Source organism: Phyllobates terribilis, unplaced genomic scaffold (genome assembly GCF_046119375.1).
Source record: "Phyllobates terribilis strain yellow unplaced genomic scaffold, ASM4611937v1 Scaffold_5__5_contigs__length_657084704, whole genome shotgun sequence".
NCBI lineage: Eukaryota > Metazoa > Chordata > Amphibia > Anura > Dendrobatidae > Phyllobates > Phyllobates terribilis.
The window spans coordinates 360,048,691-360,071,435 of record NW_027362765.1 but is presented as its reverse complement, the minus strand read 5'-3'; the positions used below and the strand labels follow the sequence as shown (position 1 = coordinate 360,071,435).

Genomic DNA, 22,745 nt, shown 5'->3' with positions numbered 1-22,745 from the left:
TTTTTGTAACTTTGACTATGGGGTTAGTAACGGGGGTGTCTTATAGACGCCTCTCCATTACTAACCTGGGCTTGATGTCAGCTGGCATTATAAGCTGACATGAACCCCAGCCCTATTACCCCACTGCCACCGCTACAGGGCAGCGTGGAAGAGCGAGGCTAAGTGCCAGAATTGGTGCATCCTATGGATGCGCCATTTCTGGGGCGGCTGACGGCTGGTGTTTCTAGCCTGGGAGGGGGCCTATATTCATGGCACCCTTCCTGGGCTATTAATATCAGCCCCCAGCTGTCTGCCTAGCCTTTGCTAGCTATTAAAATAGGGGGAACCCCACGTCATTTTTTTGGGGGGGTCCCCCATTTTAATAGCTAGTAAAGGCTAGGTATTCAGCTGGGGGCTGATATTAGTAGCCTGGGAAGCTCCGTGGGTATTACCCCCTTCCCAGGCTTTAAACATCTGCCCCAGCCGTCTGCTTAACCTCCGCTAGAGACTAAAATTACGGGGGATCCCACGCCAATTTTTTTTTAAATAAATCCTTTATTTTAACACTAAATGACAAGTACAGTAATCAACACTATCACTGTACTTATTATATATGTGACTGACATGTTTCTATCTATCTAATCTATGTGTGATGCTCTATTCTTTCTGTTATAAATTGTCGGGTACCGGTGTACGCCGCTGATGAATTGCCGGCTTTTCATATTTCACTGTGAGCACTGTTCCCATCGATTTGGGCAACCACCTCCCCCAATACATTCTACATTATTCTTAGTTGTTTTCCTTCATGTAGAATTAACCTACAAGGAAAGAAAGGGTTTATTTTCATTCCGATATTTGTGTCCCATTGACTTGCATTGGTTTCCGGTATCGGAATCGGCGATATCCGATACTTTTTGGGTATCGGCCCGATCCAATCCGATCCGATATTTCCTGATATCGGAAGGTATCGCTCAACACTAGTCTGGACACATTTAAGGGAGAGGGGTGGCATTATTGGCCCAAGGGAAGACATCCCCTTATTGGGACCAGGGATATGTGGATGTTCTCCTGGGAAGAAAAATAAAACACAATTCTTTTGTACGAGTTGTTGGGTTAAAAATGTTACTCTTTATTTTATTCACTTTTCTTCCCCATACAAACAGGGGAGAGTTTTGTTACAATAAATCTGGTTATTGTTTTATCACCGTTTTTCTTTTGAAGCTCATCTGTCCTGTCAGTGGCATCACTGTATCAAAACGGAATCTTACCCCCGCCGTTAGTAGTCGGGGCCTTTACATTTTTGGCGTAGTCGGCAGGATTTGTTAACTTCACAGGTACGACACTGGTTGCACACATGGCGGACCACCTCCTCTAAACCAGGAGTATAAACAAACCTATGTAGCCACTCGTAAGTTTTGTCCGGACCAAAATGAGCACCCTGTACGTGGGCCTACCGAGCCACCTCAGGGGCCAGGGACCCTTGAATCACCACTTGCCATCAATGCCCTAATTCAGCATACATCCAGCGATACAGAACTCCGTCGGCTACAGCAAGCCGATCCCATTGTCGCAGTAATTTCTGCCCCTCGGGCTTTAATTTGTTTCGCTCATCACCCTTAGGCCAAGAGTGATCATTCAGCCACTGCTTGATCAAGGCCAATTCTAAATCTGCATCTTGCACCTGGACCCAATCTTGTCGGGTCCTACCTAGCAAAGTGCCCATCAGAGCATCCACCCCACTTAAGCGGGCTACATCTACGAATACCGGCAACCGTCTAAGATCTGGTATTTCTGTATCTTCCAAATCCTCATTCGTTGCCATCTCCGTGGTTTTATGGGGTACCCTTGACAATGCTTCAGCATACGCGTTCTCACTCCCAGAGCGAATTAGGTAATTGAATTTCAACATTCTGGCTATCCACCTCTGTTCTAGCGCTCCTAGTTTGGCATTACCTAGGTGGGCAAGTGGATTATTGTCAGTCATGACCAGAACTTCTGTGCCTGCCAGGTAACCAGCAAATTGTTCTGTCATGGCCCACACTAATGTCAGCATCTCCAATTTGAAAGAGCTATAATCTTTGTAATTTCTTTCTGTGTCTCTTAGAGAACGACTCGCATATGCAATAACTCGCTCTCGCCCATCTTGCTCTTGGGCTAGCACCGCTCCCAATCCGTGTAGGCTGCCATCGGTATACAACCTGAAAGGACAATCGAAACGCGCATATGCCAACAGGGGTACCTGAGTAAAGGCGTTCCGGATCTGATCAAATGCCTCTTGTTGTCTCTCAGTCCATCAAACAGGCCTAGTTTTAGGGCCCCTACTAGTACCCCTCAATAACTCATTCAAAGGTTCAGCCAGCTTGGCGAAATTTTTCACGAACTGGCGATAATAACCAGCCAATCCCAAGAAGGCCCACAACTTCCTAACAGTCCCGGGGATAGGCCACTTTTGAATTGCTTCAATTTTACTCTCGGCTGGTCTCACTCCCTCAGCCGACACAATATGACCAAGATATTCAATCTGTCTGCGGAACGGACGACACTTTTTGGGCTTAATTTTTAGCCCTGCATCCAGCAATATTTGGAGTACTTGCCGAAGCTTCAGAAGATGATCTTCGAAAGTGTCTCCAAATATAATCACATCGTTAAGGTAAATCAGTACTGACTCAAAATTATATTCACCCAGACAATACTCTTATCAGTCGCTGAAAAATACCAGGGGCATTAGTCAAGCCAAAAGGCATCCGATTAAACTCATATAGGCCCATAGGCAAGATGAATGCCGTCTTTGCCCTATCTTTGGCGGCTACTGGGACCTGCCAGTATCCACTGGCAAGATCCAGGGTAGAGAAGTACGTAGCCTTTCCTAACGCCGACAAAGACTCCTCAATGCGAGGTAGAGGATAGGAATCTCTTACTGTGTGTGCATTCAACTTTCTATAATCTACACAGAATCGGAGAGTACCGTCTTTTTTTCGGACCAGTACCACCGGAGCTGCCCAAGGGCTCTGACTCGGGCGAACAACCCCATTATCCATCATTTGAGATAACATGGTTTTCACCTCTTGGTACATTGTTGGAGGAATTTGACGGTACCTTTCCCGAACCGGCAGGGTGTCTCCAGTATTGATCTCATGCTTAAGCCAGTTAGTACACCCAAAATCCTCATCTCCCCGAGAGATTGGAATTCCCACAAGGTCGCCTCCAGCTGTTTTATCTGCATGGGGGTGATCGAGGAATCTCCATCAGCTCCAGGATTTTCCTACCGTTCCATTCGGGAGTAGGTTTCTCCTTTGCCGCAAGCTGGCGTACCACCATCCAGGTCGTATGCCCGCTCGTGTCCAGAGTAAACAAATTTCAGGGAACAATTTCTTCATTACAAATATACAGTTATATGAAAAAGTTTGGGCACCCCTATTAATCTTAAGCTTAATGTTTTATAAAAATTGATGTTTTTGCAACAGCTATTTCAGTTTGATATATGTAATAACTTTGGACACAGTAATGTTTCTGCCTTGAAATGAGGTTTATTGTACTAACAGAAAATGTGCAATCTGCATTCAAACAAAATTTGACAGGTGCATAAGTATGGGCACCCTTATCATTTTCTTGTTTTAAATACTCCTACCTACTTTTTACTGACTTACTAAAGAACTTTTTTTGGGTTTTGTAACCTCATTGAGCTTTGAACTTCATAGCCAGGTGTATGCAATCATGAGAAAAGCTACTTAAAGTGGCCACTTGCAAGTTGTTCTCCTGTTTGAATCTCCTCTGAAGAGTGGCATCATGGTCTCCTCAAAACAACTGTCAAATGATCTGAAAACAAAGATTATTCAACATAGTTGTTCAGGGGAAGGATACCAAAAGCTGTCTCAGAGATTTAACCTGTCAGTTTCCACTGTGAGGAACATAGTAAGGAAATGGAAGAACACAGGGACAGTTCTTGTTAAGGCCAGAAGTGGTAGGCCAAGAAAAACATCAGAAAGGCAGAGAAGAAGAATGGTGAGATCAGTCAAGGACAATTCTCAGACCACTTCCAGAGAGCTGCAGCATCAACTTGCTGCAGATGGTGTCACTGTGCATCGGTCAACTATACAACGCACTTTGCACAAGGAGAAGCTGTATGGGAGAGTGATGCGAAAGAAGCCGTTTCTGCAAGCACGCCACAAACAGAGTCGGCTGAGGTATGCAAAAGCACATTTGGAGAAGCCAATTTCTTTTTGGAAGAAGGTCCTGTGGACTGATGAAACCAAGATTGAGTTGTTTGGTCATACAAAAAGGCATTATGCATGGCGGCAAAAAAACACAGCATTCCAAGAAAAACACTTGCTACCCACAGTAAAATTTGGTGCAGGTTCCATCATGCTTTGGGGCTGTGTGGCCAATGCCGGCACCGGGAATCTTGTTAAAGTTGAGGGACGCATGGATTCCACTCAGTATCAGCAGATTCTTGACAATAATGTTCAAGAATCATAAAGTTGAAGTTACGCAGGGGATGGATCTTTCAGCAAGACAATGATCCAAAACACCGCTCCAAATCTACTCAGGCATTCATGCAGAGGAACAATTACAATGTTCTGGAATGGCCATCCCAGTCCCCAGACCTGAATATCATTGAACATCTGTGGGATCATGTGAAGAGGGCTGTCCATGCTCGGCGACCATCAAACTTAACTGGAATTGTTTTGTAAAGAGGAATGGTCAAAAATATCTTCATCCAGGATCCAGGAACTCATTAAAAGCTACAGGAAGCGACTAGAGGCTGTTATTTTTGCAAAAGGAGGATCTACTAAATATTAATGTCACTTTTCTGGTGAGGTGCCCATACTTATGCACCTGTCAAATTTTGTTTGAATGCAGATTGCACATTTTCTGTTAGGACAATAAACCTCATTTCAAGGCAGAAACATTACTGTGTCCAACAGTTATTACATATATCAAACTGAAATAGCTGCTGCAAAAACACCAATTTTTATAAAACATTAAGATTAAGATTAATAGGGGTGCCCAAACTTTTTCACATAACTGTACACCTCGGCCAACTTTGTCCCAGCCAACATGGTTATCTCATGTTCCCGAAGATTCAGACATCTCACAGGCACATTTCCATCTTTCACTATGGCCACTGTGCGAGCAACAAGCGACCCACTCAGGTTCTCTGCCCTACATACAGGCTCTAGGACAACCTCTATGCCATTTAAGTTCCTGTCTGTTCCCACAGGCATCATCAGTACCTTTTCGTGGCCCTCCGCTATCTTAGCGTTCACATCAGGAGGCACATACACTACTCTCACAGCTCTCCCCTTGGCAGCACTTTTTTTTATGCCACAGGTACGCACCATCTGCCGTAACACCCGTTGGGTTTTTCTGTGAGGCCCTTCCCATTCAAACAACCGGGAATCAAGTTCTCTCAGAACATTCATTCCTAAGACCACTGGAAGGTCCGGTCTGGCCTGGGCTTTCACCAGCATCACCCCCTTGGTGCCCAGTTCCTGCCCACACACTTTCACACTCATCCAGGCAACCCCTGTCACCGGGATCTCCTCATTATTAGCTGCCAAAAGGTTAATCCAATGCCCAGACTCTGGTTTAACCAGTTGCCCAAAGTGTTCTTCGAAGTACCCCACTGGCATAGTGGTCACTTCTGATCCCATGTCTACCAGGCATATTACTGCCTTCCCCTCTAGACTTGTTTCTAATACCGGGCTATCCGCAATCAAGTCAGTTGGGCACTTGGTGGACGGGGGATTTCGCCCTTGCCTCGCTGTATGCCCAACTACAGCGAGGGCTTCCCTTTTAATGAATCCGCCGGGTTTCTTGGGCGCCGCCTTGGACAATCCCATCTCAAATGTCCAGGCTCCTGGCAGTTCCTGCAGCGCCTCACGCCCTGGCTCCGATACTGTGGACCTCTGACACGGGCCTCTTCATTCCCCACCCGAGGGGGTCTCTCCTGCCCCCGTCTCTCCCAAGGCAAATATTCCCGAAGGGGGTGAAGGTGCTGACATGCCCAGACCAAACCTTGGGCGGTCATTGGGTTTTTCCCAAGCTGTCATTCGAGTCAGCTTTTCTTCCAACCGCTCAATTGACTTCTACATGCTGAACGTCTGTTCTGCATCATGTTCTGGGGATCCTGTCCTTTTCCTACCACTTGAACACAGTTATGAGGAGTATCCCCTCTCATTTCCATTTTGCGAGCCATTGCCTCTTTCTGTATTTCCTCATAAGTTATATCAGGTGTCTTCCGCAGTAGTGCGGACGGTTCACCCCGCAGGATGTCATTCTGTAATCCCTCCATAAAATGATCTCGCAAAGCATGATCTCCGTCTACAATAGTCTCTACTATCGATGAAGATTTCTTTCGGCCATCTCGATATAACTTCTCTAGTGCAATAGCATATTGCACCAAACTTTCCCCAGCCCTCTGAACGCGAGCGAACTGCTTAACCCTTAAGTGTCCGGCGGTGGCTAAATGGTCAAAAGAGCCTTCCAGGATCTCTATGATGTCATCCACCGTCTTACATTTCTGCTCTGGCTTCAGTATTATCGCCTTCCTGGCCAACACACCATCATCCCAAACAAAACTATATTCATGCTCAGCTTGAGTGGCAGAGCAATGATGCAATGAAAATATATTATAAATCAAGCAGCAAAATTGCATTTTCACTGCACAGTTCGTCTCTTATTTGCATCGCAGCATTCATAAAATTATTCAAGTATTGTTTCATTAACACTTAATAAAATTTAGACCAACAGTGAGTGTCACTGACATCTAGTGGTCAGATGTCATCGTTACAGGTGTGGCCTCCACTCACAGTCATTACCAACACACATATCTTTATAGACCCTCTTACACTAGCAAAGTGACGTCATGTCCTCTAATCCAATCATAGCAAAGTGACGTCATGTCCTCTAATCCAATCATAGCAAAGTGACTTCATGTCCTCTAATCCAACCATAGCAAAGTGACGTCATGTCCTCTAATCCAATCACAGCAAAGTGACGTCATGTCCTCTAATCCAATCATAGCAAAGTGACATCATGTCCTCTAATCCAATCATAGCAAAGTGACGTCATGTCCTCTAATCCAATCATAGCAAAGTGACGTCATGTCCTCTAATCCAATCATAACAAAGTGACGTCGTGTCCTCTAATCCAATCATAACAAAGTAATTTCATATCCTCTAATCCAATCATAGCAAAGTGACGTCATGTCCTCTTATCCAATCATAGCAAAGTGAGATCATGTCCTCTAATCCAATCATAACAAAGTGACGTCATGTCCTCTAATCCAATCATAGCAAAGTGACGTCATGTACTCTAATCCAATCACAGCAAAGTGACGTCATGTCCTCTAATCCAATCATAGCAATGTGACGTCATGTCCTCTAATCCAATCATAGCAATGTGACGTCATGTTCTCTAATCCAATCATAACAAAGTGACGTCATGTCCTCTAATCCAATCATAACAAAGTGACGTCATGTCCTCTAATCCAATCATAACAAAGTGACGTCATGTCCTCTAATCCAATCATAGCAAAGTGAGATCATGTCCTCTAATCCAATCATAACAAAGTGACGTCATGTCCTCTAATCCAATCATAGCAAAGTGACGTCATGTACTCTAATCCAATCACAGCAAAGTGACGTCATGTCCTCTAATCCAATCATAACAAAGTGACGTCGTGTCCTCTAATCCAATCATAACAAAGTAATTTCATATCCTCTAATCCAATCATAGCAAAGTGACGTCATGTCCTCTTATCCAATCATAGCAAAGTGAGATCATGTCCTCTAATCCAATCATAACAAAGTGACGTCATGTCCTCTAATCCAATCATAGCAAAGTGACGTCATGTACTCTAATCCAATCATAACAAAGTGACGTCATGTCCTCTAATCCAATCATAGCAAAGTGACGTCATGTCCTCTAATCCAATCATAACAAAGCAACGTCATATCCTCTAATCCAATCATAGCAAAGTGACGTCATGTCCTCTTATCCAATCATAGCAAAGTGACGTCATGTCCTCTAATCCAATCATAGCAAAGTGACATCATGTTTTCTAATCCAATCATAGCAAAGTGACATCATGTTTTCTAATCCAATCACAGCAAAGTGACGTCATGTCCTCTAATCCAATCATAACAAAGTGACGTCATGTCCTCTAATCCAATCATAGCAAAGTGACGTCATGTCCTCTAATCCAATCATAACAAAGTGACGTCATGTCCTCTAATCCAATCATAGCAAAGTGAGATCATGTCCTCTAATCCAATCATAACAAAGTGACGTCATGTCCTCTAATCCAATCATAGCAAAGTGACGTCATGTACTCTAATCCAATCACAGCAAAGTGACGTCATGTCCTCTAATCCAATCATAACAAAGCAACGTCATATCCTCTAATCCAATCATAGCAAAGTGACGTCATGTCCTCTTATCCAATCATAGCAAAGTGACGTCATGTCCTCTAATCCAATCATAGCAAAGTGACATCATGTCCTCTTATCCAATCATAGCAAAGTGACATCATGTTTTCTAATCCAATCATAGCAAAGTGACGTCATGTCCTCTTATCCAATCATAGCAAAGTGACCTCATGTCCTCCTCAAATTTCATTAGTTTGAGCCTATTGTCTATTTGTGGAGTCTCAGCCCTTCCATCTTTAGATGTGACTGGAGAATAACCTCAAATCTCCAGTAACAAAGTGTCACGTGTTCTTAGCTTTTACAGAAACAACCAATATACCAGTCTCCAAAATTGGAAATCAAAGGAAATTGTCTCTGAGTATAGAGAAGTGGCTAAAGGAGAAATTCAGGGAGGGGGCTCGAGCCATGAAATCAGAATTTTCGGTACATGACCCACAGGGATCTGGTGCGGTGAGTTTACAACCATATGACAATCGCCTGAACGGTGGCTTTACAATTGGTGATGAGGTCAAAAGTCAGCAAAAAATCCTGAATGGAGCCCCACATGGTCACATCATCACCAGTGCCGGACGCGTTCTGCACGCTGACCACTCACACGCCGGACACGTGCTGCACCCTGACCACTCACACGTCAGACGCGTGCTGCACCCTGACCACTCACACGCCAGACGCGTGCTGCACCCTGACCACTCACATGCCGGACGCGTACTGCACGCTGACCACTCACACGCCAGACGCATGCTGCACGCTGACCACTCACACGCCGGACACGTGCTGCACCCTGACCACTCACACGTCAGACGCGTGCTGCACCCTGACCACTCACACGCCAGACGCGTGCTGCACCCTGACCACTCACATGCCGGACGCGTACTGCACGCTGACCACTCACACGCCAGACGCGTGCTGCACCCTGACCACTCACATGCCGGACGCGTACTGCACGCTGACCACTCACACGCCAGACGCGTGCTGCACGCTGACCACTCATGTGCCGGACGCGTACTGAACGCTGACCACTCACACGTCAGACGCATGCTGCACGCTGACCACTCACACGCCAGACGCGTGCTGCACGCTGACCACTCACACGTCAGACGCATGCTGCACGCTGACCACTCACACGCCAGACGCGTGCTGCACGCTGACCACTCACACGTCAGACGCATGCTGCACGCTGACCACTCACACGTCAGACGCATGCTGCACGCTGACCACTCACACGCCAGACGCGTGCTGCACGCTGACCACTCACACGTCGGACGCGTGCTGCACGCTGACCACTCACACACTGCAGACTTGCTGACATTTTTGTATTTTGGGTTGTTAGTTTTTTTATTCTCGAAATCCCTGGACGTCCGATAACTGTGCGTGGCATCTTTCCTTCCAGGTGACAAAACAAACCTTCCTCCAAGTCCTGGAGACATTTAATCTCCACCTCTCCAAGGATCAGCTGGGAATCTTCTTATCTCGTTGTGGACTGGACGAGACTTTGCCTCACGTCAGTTACCTGGAATTCCTGCAGTGTCTCCAGACCCGAAGTCAGAATGGAAGAGGGTACAAGATCCCCCAAAAGCCGGACTGCGGGTATGGTCACATCCCGGTATCAAGGGCAAACACTGTGATTAGAGATGGCCCCGCATTAATCATTGGCTCTGGATTTTTTGGGTCATCTTGTCTTCATTACCTTTGTTTCCTGATCCTATACTCTAGTTACATCCAGAGCTGTGCTCAGAATTCTGCTAGGTCACTCTTGGATCTTAGTTGCAGATGTTCACATCTGACTGCAGCACCTGCTGGTTCAGTATCCGTACTTCTGAGGTCTTATAATATAGGAGATCCGGCATCATCACCAACCCTACAGTTTCCATGTCTACACTAGAACATGCAGGGATTTTTTTTTAGCTTTCCGGAGCTCTTACTTCATTTCAAGCGCTGCTGGTTCAGTGTATGTGCAGACAATCCACTGTCCTAGTCTTAATCTAAAAGGGCTGATTTCCAGGTTCTGTTGGTTCAGTGTCTTTACAGACAACACAATGCTATGGTCATAGGCTGTAGATTTCTCCTTGCAGGCCCTGCTGGTTCAGTGTCTGCATAGAATATGCTCTGTGTTTGTTTAAGGCCGGGGCTACACTGCATTTTTAACCACAACGCAGATCGCTGTGTGCCGCTGCAACATTGCAGCATACAAGTCAGTAGGGTTGCACTGTTACCATTGTGATACCACAAAAAACTGGGTCCAACTTTTTGCAATTCTTTTGCCGTAGTCTCGGAACCTTAAGGGTCTCAAAGTGATCCCATTTATTTGTATTGTATTGCAGTGTTACATAGTGATCTTTGGCCACGTGACCTGTGTCATGGAGAACATCTTTGCTCATGTTGGTTCAGTAGAGCGGTGTTAGGTGGCTGAGCTCATTTCTCACTGCGGGTTCTCCTGAAATGAACTGAGGAGATGTACGGCAGTATGTAAAAGTTTGGCCATCCCTGGTCGAAATTCCTGTTATTGTGAACAGTTAAGCTGAAATGATCTCTAAAAGGCCTAAAGTTAAAGATGACATTTCCTTTTTATTTTAGACATTAATATATATTTTCATCTTTTACATTTTAAAAATTACAAAAAGGAAAAATGTACCGATGCAAAAGTTTGTGCACCCTGCATGGTTAGTACCTAGTAGCGCCCCGTTTTGAAAGTATCACAGCTTGTAAATTCTTTTTGTAGCCGGACAAGAGTCTTTCAATTCTTTTTTGAGGGATTTTCCTCCATTCTTCCTTGGAGAATTCCTCCAGTTCTGTGAGATTCCTGGGGCATCTTGCATGCTCTGCTATTTTGAGGTCTGGCCACAGATTTTCAATGATGTTCAGATCAGGGGACTGTGAGGGCCATTGTAAAACCTTCAGCTTGCGCCTTTTGAGGTCGTCTATTGTGTATTTTGACGTGTGATTAGGATCATTATCCATCTGTAGAATCATCCTCTTTTCATCTTCAGTTTTTTTACAGATGGTGTTACGTTTGCATCAAGAATTTGTTGAAATTTCATTGAATCCATTCTTCTCAGTACCTGTGAAATGTTCCCTGTGCCATTGTCTGCTATACAACCCCAAAGCATGATTGATCCTCCCCCATGCTTAATGGTTGGCGAGATGTTCTTTTCCTGAATTTCTCTGCCCTTTTTCCTCCACACATACCTTTGATCATTGCGGCCAAATATTTCTATTTTAAGCTCATCGGTCCACAGGACTCGTTTACAAAATGCATCAGGCTTGTTTAGATGTTCTTTTGCAGACTTCTGACACTGAATTTTATGGTGCGGACGCAGGAGAGGTTTTCTTCTGATGACTCTTTCATGAAGGCCAGGTGTCTCTGAACAGAAGAATAATGTGCCACAACTCCAGAGTCTGATAAATCTTTCTGAAGGTCTTTTGCAGTCAAGCGGGGGTTCTGATTTGCCTCTCTAGCAATCCTATGAGCAGCTCTCACTGAAATTTTGCTTGGTCTTTCAGACCTTATCTTGACCTCCACTGTTCCTGGTAACTGCCGTTCCTTGATTACATTTTGAACTGAGGAAAGGGCAACTTGAAAACACTTTGCTATCTTCTTACAGCTTCTCCTGTTTTGTGGGCTTCCACCATCTTCATTTTCAGAGTGTTAGGGCTCGCTCTCACTTGCGATTAAATTAGACGAATGCAATCCGATAAAAAAATCGGATTACATTCGGACCAATTTAATCCCATGAGTGTGTGCTCAATGGTGTTTTTTTTTTTACAGCGCCGATTGGATTGCGATTGGGCTGGAAAAAAATAGCAGCATGCTGCATTTGGATCGCTCCCACCCATTTAATCTATGGGCGCGTGTGAAACATCGCACTGCACTCGGATAACACCCGAGTGCAGTGCGATACCCGCTGATGTCAGCAGCTGAGGAGATGGAGAAATTAATTTCTTATTTCAATTATTTTGATTTCTTGGTCAAATTTATCTGAGCACACAAATCTCCAAGGGTGCCCAAACTTTTGCATCAGCCCATTTCCCTTTTTGAAAATTTTAAAATGTAAAAAAAATGACAATATATATTTTTCTTGCGTAAAATACAAATGAAATGTGTCATCTGTAACTTTAGGCCTTTTAGAGATCATTTAGAGATCATCATCTTCAACTTGCTGAACTGTTCACAATAACAATGATTTTGACCAGGGGTGCACAAACTTTTACATGCCACTGTAGGGTTCATATCAGGCAGTAAAGAAGAAGTGTACGTACATGACCTAAACCAGCAGAATCCTAAATGCAGCTCTGAAGGTGACTGCGTTATAAGACATTATGTAACAGAATGGCATTAATATGGCAACTTTATTGGTAAGAAAAAAACAATATTCCTGACTACAGATATTCTAAGAACTTGTTTTCTAATCTTCTCTTTCATCCAGGACCAGAAACGGAGAATCTTCAAGCTCTTTGTCCAGAGTCGGCGCGGTACAAGACCAACTCTTATGTTTTTTACACGCAGATTTTAACTCTCTCCTTTCTGAATTTAGGTGAGAGCTATGTACTATACTGACACACAGTCATACATACATAGAGGAAATGTAACTCCTGCAATAATGGGGGCCGGGTGGTCCAGGCCGCGGAGCAATTGCTCCCTTTGCCCATATTGTAACTCAGCCTAGTATGAAACTTGTCACATCCATTGATTCAGTGCGACTGATACCTGACGGTTCTGACCATTGGTGAAACCAGAACAAGATTATTACTGACGGTGAGTCACACGAAAGCTGCAATTTACTAACATAAAACCTCTTGTGCCTTTACAGAAAAGTGGATACAAATAACCTACAGCTTATCAGCCACAAAGATTTCAGAGCAATCCTAGAAAAAAGGTAAATTCATGAGTAGCAAATCCACCAAGGAGATCTAAGATGAACGATATCGTAAACCTTTGTGTGATCTAATATTAAGGGCATAATATAACTACTATAATACTGCCCCTATGTACAAGAATATAACTACTATAATACTGCTCCTATGTACAAGAATATAACTACTATAATACTGCCCCCTATGTACAAGAATATAACTACTATAATACTGCTCCTATGTACAAGAATATAACTGCTATAATACTGCCCCATTTACAAGAATATAACTACTATAATACTGCCCCTATGTACAAGAATATAACTACTATAATACTGCCCCTATGTACAAGAATATAACTACTATAATACTGCCCCCTATGTACAAGAATATAACTACTATAATACTGCCCCCTATGTACAAGAATATAACTACTATAATACTGCCCCCTATGTACAAGAATATAACTACTATAATACTGCTCCTATGTACAAGAATATAACTGCTATAATACTGCCCCATTTACAAGAATATAACTACTATAATACTGCTCCTATGTACAAGAATATAACTACTATAATACTGCCCCTATGTGCAAGAATATAAGTACTATAATACTGCCCCCTATGTACAGGAATATAACTACTATAATACTGCCCCTATGTACAAGAATATAACTACTATAATACTGCCCCCTATGTACAAGAATATAACTACTATAATACTGCCCCCTATGTACAAGAATATAACTACTATAATACTGCTCCTATGTACAAGAATATAACTGCTATAATACTGCCCCATTTACAAGAATATAACTACTATAATACTGCTCCTATGTACAAGAATATAACTACTATAATACTGCCCCTATGTGCAAGAATATAAGTACTATAATACTGCCCCCTATGTACAGGAATATAACTACTATAATACTGCCCCTATGTACAAGAATATAACTACTATAATACTGCCCCCTATGTACAAGAATATAACTACTATAATACTGCCCCTATGTACAAGAATATAACTACTATAATGCTGCCCCCTATGTACAAGAATATAACTACTATAATACTGCCCTCTATGTACAAGAATATAACTACTATAATACTGCTCCTATGTACAAAAATATAACTACTATAATGTTACGGATCCGGGTGGTGGAAGCTCTGTGCTTTGATGCAAGGAGGGACCAGAGGGGCGTAACTAAGTGCCTACTCGGACTGACCCAGGTCGCACGGCGGCTTAGTCAACTCCCTGAACCAAGGAGGGACCGGGGTAGGTGAACCAAGTGCCACTCTGGGACCGACCTTATGTGAGAGCAGGTGACTCCCATGGGTCAGATGACAGGAACTGACCGGTACAACGGATGAGCACGGCTGGTAGGCTGGCGGGTGATCCGGGTAAACGAGCAGGCGGGTACGGCAGATAGCCAGATAGGTACTCTGGGTAAACGAGCTGGCGGGTACGGCAGGAAACTGGCAGGTGTTCCGGGTTGGCAGGCTGGCGAGCACTGTCAGGTGCTCCGGGTAGGCAGGCTGGCATGGCAGCAATCTGGCAGGTGCACCGGGTTGGCAGGCTGGTGAGCACTGACAGACAGACTGGCGACAGGACTGTTAGACTGACTGGCGGGCAGGACTGTTAGACAGACTGGCGGGCAAGGAACCTGAGGGCTGAGGAGAGTGTTAGCACACAAACAACAACCTTGCACAGGCACCTCCATTTTGGAGGAGGTGCTTAATATAAGAGAGAGCACGCGCTCACCCTAAGCACAGTGCCCGAGGAGCTGCGCGCAGTGCACGCCTTAGCGGGAGCACAGGAAGACGCCAGACCGGCACCGCGGCGGTGAGGGGAACTGCGTCTCTGCCTCCTGCCGGGCTGATGCTACAGTACCCCCCCCCCCCTTTACGTCCCCTCTTCTTTAAGCCCGTGAGAAATTTTTCTAGAAGATGAGGGGCATGAATGTTCTCCCTGGGCTCCCAAGACCTCTCCTCAGGGCCAAACCCCTTCCAATCCTCAAGAAAGAAAGTCTTTCCTCTTACCCTCTTGGTGGCCAAAATGTTTTCTACCTCAAAGACGTCCTCAGCGGAGACTGGAGCTGGAGTGGTACCTGGATCGTCAGAGTAAGAATTAAGGACAACCGGTTTGAGGAGAGACACATGAAAGGAGTTGGGAATCCATAAGGAGGCCAGGAGTTTCAGCTTGTAAGCCACCGGATTAATTTGGTTCAAAACCTCGAACGGACCGATGAACCGCGGACTCAACTTGTAAGATGGTATCTTAAGTTGAACATATTTGGAAGAAAGCCAGACCTTGTCTCCCGGACGGAATAGAGGCTGATCCAGACGTCTCTTATCAGCATGTCTCTTCATCCTCTCCGAGGAGTGAAGAAGCGCAGATCTAGTGTCTTCCCAAATTGCAGAAAATTCGCTAACGAGAGACTCCGCGGCAGGATTGTCCACTGAAGAGGAGACGGGAAAAGGAATCCGGGGGTGTTGACCGTAGACCACAAAAAACTGAGTTTTAGCAGAAGACTCGCTATCATGATTGTTATAGGAAAACTCGGCCCAGGGCAGGAGCTCAACCCAATCGCTATGGTGACAAAGTGTCGAAGAAAACTGGTGAGGATTTGATTGATGCGCTCCACTTGGCCATTGGACTGAGGATGATAAGCCGAAGAAAAATCCAAGGAGACATCCAGCAGCTTGCACGTGGCTCTCCAGAAGTGCGAAGTGAATTGAACTCCGCGATCCGAGACAATGTGGAGGGGTAAGTTGTGAAGACGAAAGATGCGATGGATGAAGTCCTTAGCCAGCATCGGAGCAGACGGAAGACCAGCCAGGGGAATGAAGTGGGCCATCTTAGAAAAGCGGTCAGCGACCACCCAAATGACAGTGCAGAAACAGGGAGATCCATGATGAAGTCCATTGCGATATGTTGCCACGGAGCGGAAGGCATGGGAAGAGAAAGAAGACGACCGGCTGGAAGGTGCCTAGGTATCTTGTTACTGGCACAAGAGGAACAAGCTGCGACAAATTCCGCTATATTTTTGCGCAGGGTGGGCCACCAATAATGTCGGGCAATGAGCAGAAATGTCTTCCTCTGGCCGGCGTGACCATCAACTTTGGACGATTGACCCCACAGTAAAACCTTCCTCCGATCCTGAACCGCTACAAAGGTCTTACCGGGAGGTAGATGAGACAGGTCAATCGGAGCAACAGTCATTATTTTGGAGGGGTCAATGATATGTAGAGGCTCCTCCTCCTGGTCGGTAGACAAAAATGAACGGGATAGTGTGTCGGCTTTAATGTTCTTGTCTGCCGGGCAGTAGTGAAGAGTAAAGCAGAATCAAGAGAAGAATAGTGACCATCTGGCCTGACTCGGGTTTAGTCTTTGGGCATTCTGCAAGTAAGCGAGGTTTTTGTGGTCAGTGTAGATGACCCCCTCCAGCAAGTAGCTCCACTCCTCCAGCGCTAATTTCATGGCCAGCAGCTCACGATCCCCTATGGAGTAGTTGCGCTCGGACAAGGAGAAGAGCTTGGAGAAGGAGCCGCAGGTTACCATTCTCCCTGACGAGGATTTCTGAGTGAGCACTGCTCCGGCTCCGGAGGAGGAGACATCAACCTCCAGGAAGAACTGCTTGTTGCAATCCAGACAGTGTAGCACTGGAGCGGAGGAGAAGGCTTGTTTTAGGGAGATGAAGGCTTTCTCAGCCTCGGAAGACCACTCCCTGGGATTTGCTCCTTTATGGGTGATAGCAGAGATGGGAGGAAAAATGAGGAATGAAGAGGCGGTAATAGTTTGCGAAAACCCAGAAACCGTTGAATTGCCTTCAATCCCTCCGGTCGGGGCCACTTTAAGACGGATGACACCTTCTCGGGATCCATGCACAGACCGGTCTCAGAAATGATGTAACCAAGAAACGGCAAGGAGGTCTGCTCAAAGAGGCATTTCTCGTATTTAGCATACAGGCGATTCTTCCGGAGCCTCAGAAGAACCTGACGAATATCCCTCCGGTGTGAATGCAGATCCGGAGAGAACACCAAGATGTCGTCCAGGTACACCACCAAACCACCAAGCAGGAATACAGGAGATCTTGGAAGATATCGTTAACTAGCTCCTGAAAGACAGCTGGGGCATTACAGAGACTGAAGAGCATCACGCGGTATTCGTAGTGACCGTCCCTGGTGTTGAATGCCGTCTTCCACTCATTTCCCTGGCGAATCCGGACCAGATTGTACGCCCCCCAAAGATCGAGCTTGGTGAAGATCTTCGCGCCTTTTAGGCGGTCAAATAACTCCGAGGTAAGAGGCAGGGGGTACTTATTTTTGATAGTAATCTGGTTTAGACCCCTATAGTCAATACAAAGACGAAGCGAGCCGTCTTTCTTCTTGACGAAAAAGAATCCTGCTCCAGCCGGAGAGGTGGATTTCTGGATAAATCCCCTAACAAGATTCTCCTCAATGTACTCAGACATAGCACGGGTCTCGGCAACGACAAGGGGTAGATTCGCCCACGAGGAGGTGAAGCACCAGGTATTAGGTCGATGGGGCAATCATATGGCCTATGAGGTGGTAGTGTCTCAGCCTCCTTTTTGTCAAAGATGTCCACATAGGCCCAGTAGGGTGCCGGCAGGTCAGGTAGGTTAGCCGGCGTAGACGGGGGTCGAGCAGGACAAACCGGAAACAGACAGGATTCATGGCATTCCTGACCCCAACGGAGCACTTCACCAGATCTTCAATTCAGGACGGGCTCATGTCTCTGTAACCAGGGCAGACCAAGCAAGAGGGGATGAGAGAGACTGAACAGCACATGAAAGGAGGTCTTCTCCGAGTGCAGCATTCCCACCTGAAGAGTTACAGGCTCAGTGACCAGCAAGATGGTTTCCGGAAGAAGCTTCCCATCTACTGAGGAAACCGCCAAAGGTTCAGCCAGACGTATAGTAGGAATCTGATAACGCTCCACAACGGCCTGTTGAATGAGATTCCCTGCAGCTCCGGAATCCAGAAAGGCAGTCTCGAAGAAGTGGGTCTCACCACTGGTGACATAAACGGACAGAGTCAAGGACGGAGAGGAAGAACTCTTGCCTAGGACGACCTCTCCGACTGGTCCTAGGCACTGGAGTTTACCGGTCTCTCCGGGCAGGAACGGATCAGATGCTCAGTACTGCCACAGTGGAAGCAACTCGCCTCGACGCAGCGTGTCTCCTGGCGAGACTTGACCACCTTGGCTTGGTCAATTTGCATTGGCTCCGGAGAAGACACCCGGGGAATTGCTGGTTGCAAGACAGGCCTTTGGAAGGTTGGAGCGAGATGCGGAGGTCTTCTCTCCCGGGTTGTCTCCTTAGCACGTTCCAGAAAGCGGATGTCGATCCGGGTAGCTAAAGACACCAGGTCATCCAGGATGGAGGTATGTCTTGGCCGGCAAGCTCATCCTTGATCCGTCCAGAAAGACCCTCCCAAAAGGTGGACACCAGTGCCTCATTATTCCAGGCCAGTTCAGATGCGAGGGTGCGGAAACGCACAGCATACCGTCCCACAGAAAGGCTCCCGTGACGGAGTCGGAGAAGTGAGGAGGCTGTAGAAGATCTCAGTCCAGGTTCATCTAACACCTTCCGGAAAGCCGCGAGGAAGGTCTGGAGATCAGACACCAGAGGATCCCCTCTCTCCCACAGAGGGTTAAGCCACGCCAACGCCTCTCCGGTGAGGTGAGACATGATGAATGCCACCTTGGCCCGGTCGGAGATGAACTGGTATGCCAGGAGTTCAAAGTGCAGCGTGCACTGATTTATGAAGCCTCAACATAGGACAGGGTCACCATCGAAACGTGGTGGCGCAGAAAGCTGGGGTCCAAAGCCGGGTGCCACAACGCCATAGGGTTGAGGTGCCGCCGGAGTGGGTGCTGCTCGAGTAGAGACGGACATCATTAGAGTAGACAGCGTGTCCAGGCGGGAGTTGACTGTCCGCAGATAGGACAGGATAGTCTCCTGTTGGGATCTCTGACGAGAGACCTCCTGGTACAAGTGAGAGAGCGAAGGAGCCTGGAAGCCACCGGATTCCATGGCCTGTGCAAACTGTTACGGGTCCGGGTGGTGGAACCTCTGTGCTTTGATGCAAGGAGGGACCAAAGGGGCGTAACTAAGTGCCAACACACGGCGGCTTAGTCGACTCCGTGAACCAAGGAGGGACCGGGACGGTGAACCAGGTGCCACTCTGGGACCGACCTTGTGTGAGAGCAGGTGTCACGAAAACACACTTGGTCAGACCTTGCAGCCCTCTGGCGCCCCCTTATCCTGCTGGTCAAACACGGTATTGACCGAGGATAAGCACGGGCGCAGTTGCTCTAATTTATGTCGACTATTGTGGCACGTGATGTGACAGGACGTATATATGACTCGCCCCCTGGGCCGTGGGGCACCCGGAACCGGGCTTGTGTACGATGCTGGGAGTAGTAGTGGCAACCCGATCCCGTGGCTCAGGGTGGTCAGACCAAATTCTGTGCTGTCTATTTATCAGTGTTTTGGAATGTCCGACTACGCCACCCGTGGATTGCGGTCAGGGATGACCGCCGCTGCAAGGCAGACCGCTGAGGCTAGTGTTGGTGTGCAGCACAGGGGTAGAATAACTCCCCACGGGAAGAGTGTAGCCTCATGGCAGAGTAGGTGGATGCTGGGGGTGATAGTGCAGGCCGCAATAGTAAGAGTTCAGAGTCCGCTTCAAACAGTCCAGGGTCTTTATTGCAGATGTTATTACTGACCCAACAGGAGTACCGGTTAGGAATGGGCCTGGGTATCTGAGAGCATTCGGGCGAGCCCCTCTGGTCAGGGTGAGTGTGTAGGCCTACCGTTCTCTCTATGCTCTTCCTGACTATCCCCCTTTTCGTGGTGTAATAGCCCACGTCCCTGAGCTGGCCGTGTACTTCGCCTGTATGGCTTGCGACTCGGGCCTTAGGTACCTTTTGCTTCTCCTTGCTGTACTGGTCCCTCTGTGTGGCGGAGCCTCCAGGCTTCTTAGGCCAAGGGACCTGAAATCCCTCGCGGGTTGGTTCTCTGCTGCTGGGCTTGCAACCCTGACAGCCTCGGACCCCAATGTCCGGTTGTGTGCTTCTCTCAGCCAGGACCGGCACTCATCGCCTCTGTCCCTGGCTCGCAGTCTCTCCTCTGCCTCACGGACTCCTCAGCTGCAGCTGACCTGTCTCTCTTCTCTAAAAACCCTTCTGGTCACTTCAGAAGTGGGTTCTGGTCTCTCTAACCCTGCCCCAGTTCCATCTTTTATAGGGGCAGCCTGCTCCCCCTACTGGCCTGGGACAGAAGGTGCTGTATGCTAATGGTCCCTGACCAGGGAACCTCCCTCCTGCTCTCAGACACAGCCTTTAATATTTGTGGCATCCAGGCCTGGGGTGACATATTCCCCCCTAGTAAAATTTAGTACTCCGGGACTAAGCCTTTTTGGCCAACAACAAACAGGGTATAAACAATAATAAACAGGGTATAAACAATAATATAACATATTTACAAGCACATTTTGTCCTTAAGGTCACGGTGCTTCCGTGACCGGGTGTCCATATCACCCAACAAGGTGAAGTTTTGAACGGTGCGGGGACCTGTCTCCATAAACCCCAAGTTCCTGGCCTTGGACGTGGCGACAAGGCTGAGCTACCTACTTTGGGCCACAAGGGAGCCACGCCGGACAGGTTTTTCTTCTGTGGCCGTCTTCACAAGAGGGCACCAAGGTGCAACTATCTGCATGGTAGTTCCGGTTATTCACCGTCCATAACCTGTCAGTCCATAGAACTAGAAAAACTGGAGAAAACAGTATTAATAACCAGGGTACAAACATAAAACGTTAAATATATACTTTACATTCAGATTTTCCAGCAAGCTGGTATTTGACCCCTAGTGATCCGGGTTGACCTGCGTAACCCACTGTCTGGTGGTGGTCTAACCTGACTTTCCCCACTATAATTTAGGGCACAGCTACTAGCTGGGTTCACAGGCAGGGCAGGCAGCTGTCTGCGGGTCCTTTGGCTTACCGCAGGCATGGCAGGCTCACTGCCAGCAGAGGGTTGACTCTCCTGGGCTGCTGGCATGGGTTCTTCTGCCTCCGGGGCTGCTTGTTCTTCTTGTTCTTCCTGCTCTCCTGTAGGCTCCTGCTGGGTAGGTTGAAGGAAGTGTAGGACGTGGTACCACTATGGCATCGTTTATCCGAGTCCAGGACCAGGGGAACTCTCCGAGAACGGTGCTGACCATTTCTTCCTTGTCCTCTGCGGGTTCAAGGTCATCTTGATCTTCTCTTGGATTCTGCAGTTGCTCGGGGCACCGTTTTAGGTGGTCTCTGGAGACAGTGCTAGTGGTTTCTCCTCCATCCTTGGTAATTACGCATACCTTCGGGTTGTCGTGGTTGGACGGCAGTACTGTGTACGGGTCGCTCTCCCACTGGTCATCTAGCTTGTGAAGCCTTCTCTTCCGCTTCAGGACCTGCTCACCAGGTTCCAGGGGACCAGCAGGGACGTGTTGGTTGAAGAGCCTCTCTTGCTTTTCTCTCGCTTGAGCCAGACTCCTCTCCGCACTCTCCTGTACCTTCTTGTACTGTAGCCGCCATTCCGTATCCCAGTCCGCGTCTGGGGAGGTGTCCTCGGGTGTCAGGACTCCCATCTCCAGGTCCATAGGCAGCTTACCTGGTCTTTCTCGCATCAGGTAAGCTGGGGTGCAATTTGTAGCATTCACCGGGATATGGTTGTACAAGTCGATCAGGTCTGGCAGCTTCTCTGGCCACAGGCTGCGTTCTTCCAGGGGCAACGTCTTGAGGAGATCAATGAAGATATTATTCATTTTCTCACACAGCCCGTTGGTTTGCGGGTGGTAAGGCGTTGTCCGAATCTTCCTACAGCCGTAGAGGTTGCAGAACTCCTGGAAGACTTCAGCCTCAAACTCTGGACCTTGATCTGTCAAGACCTGTTACGGATACCCGTGTGGACGGCAGAAGTGTTGCTGGAAGGCTCTGGCCGCCGTTTGGGCTGTCAAGTCTTTAACCGGGACCACCACCAAGAACCGGGAGTAATGGTCCACAATCGTGAGGGCATAGATATAGCCGGACCGGCTTGGAGCCAACTTCACATGGTCCAGAGCTACCAATTCAAGAGGCTGCCTGGTGACGATGGGCCTCAGGGGTGTCTTCTGGCTGGTACGGTCCTTCCTTCTGAGGTGGCGTGGGCCGCAGTCCCTGCTCCACTTCTCTATGGCCCCTCTCATACCGATCCAGTAGAACCGCTCTCTCAGTAGGAACTCCAGTTTCTTCCACCCGAAGTGTCCCGCTCTGTCATGGTAGGCCTCCAGGACCATTGCTGCATCCCGTCTCGGGACCACTACCTGCCAGGTCAGCTCGTGCGTCCGGTGGTTGACAAGCTTTCTGCACAGCTTACCTTCGTAGAGGAATAGCCTGCTTTTCTCCTTCCATAACTGCTTGGCTTCCTCTGGAGCGT

General features: G+C 47.4%; 1 protein-coding gene across 2 annotated transcripts in view; it reads left to right on the top strand.

Moving 5' to 3' along the window:
• The window catches only part of LOC141271171 (EF-hand calcium-binding domain-containing protein 6-like), a 122,065-nt gene that overhangs the window by 44,972 nt on the left and 54,348 nt on the right, over positions 1–22,745 (top strand). For both annotated transcript variants that reach the window (XM_073681276.1, XM_073681275.1), the window contains exons 8-11: positions 8,707–8,861; positions 9,802–9,998; positions 12,836–12,943; positions 13,220–13,285. In XM_073681276.1, coding sequence (XP_073537377.1) covers positions 8,707–8,861; positions 9,802–9,998; positions 12,836–12,943; positions 13,220–13,285 — 526 coding nt within the window. The remainder of the gene's footprint in view (positions 1–8,706; positions 8,862–9,801; positions 9,999–12,835; positions 12,944–13,219; positions 13,286–22,745) is intronic.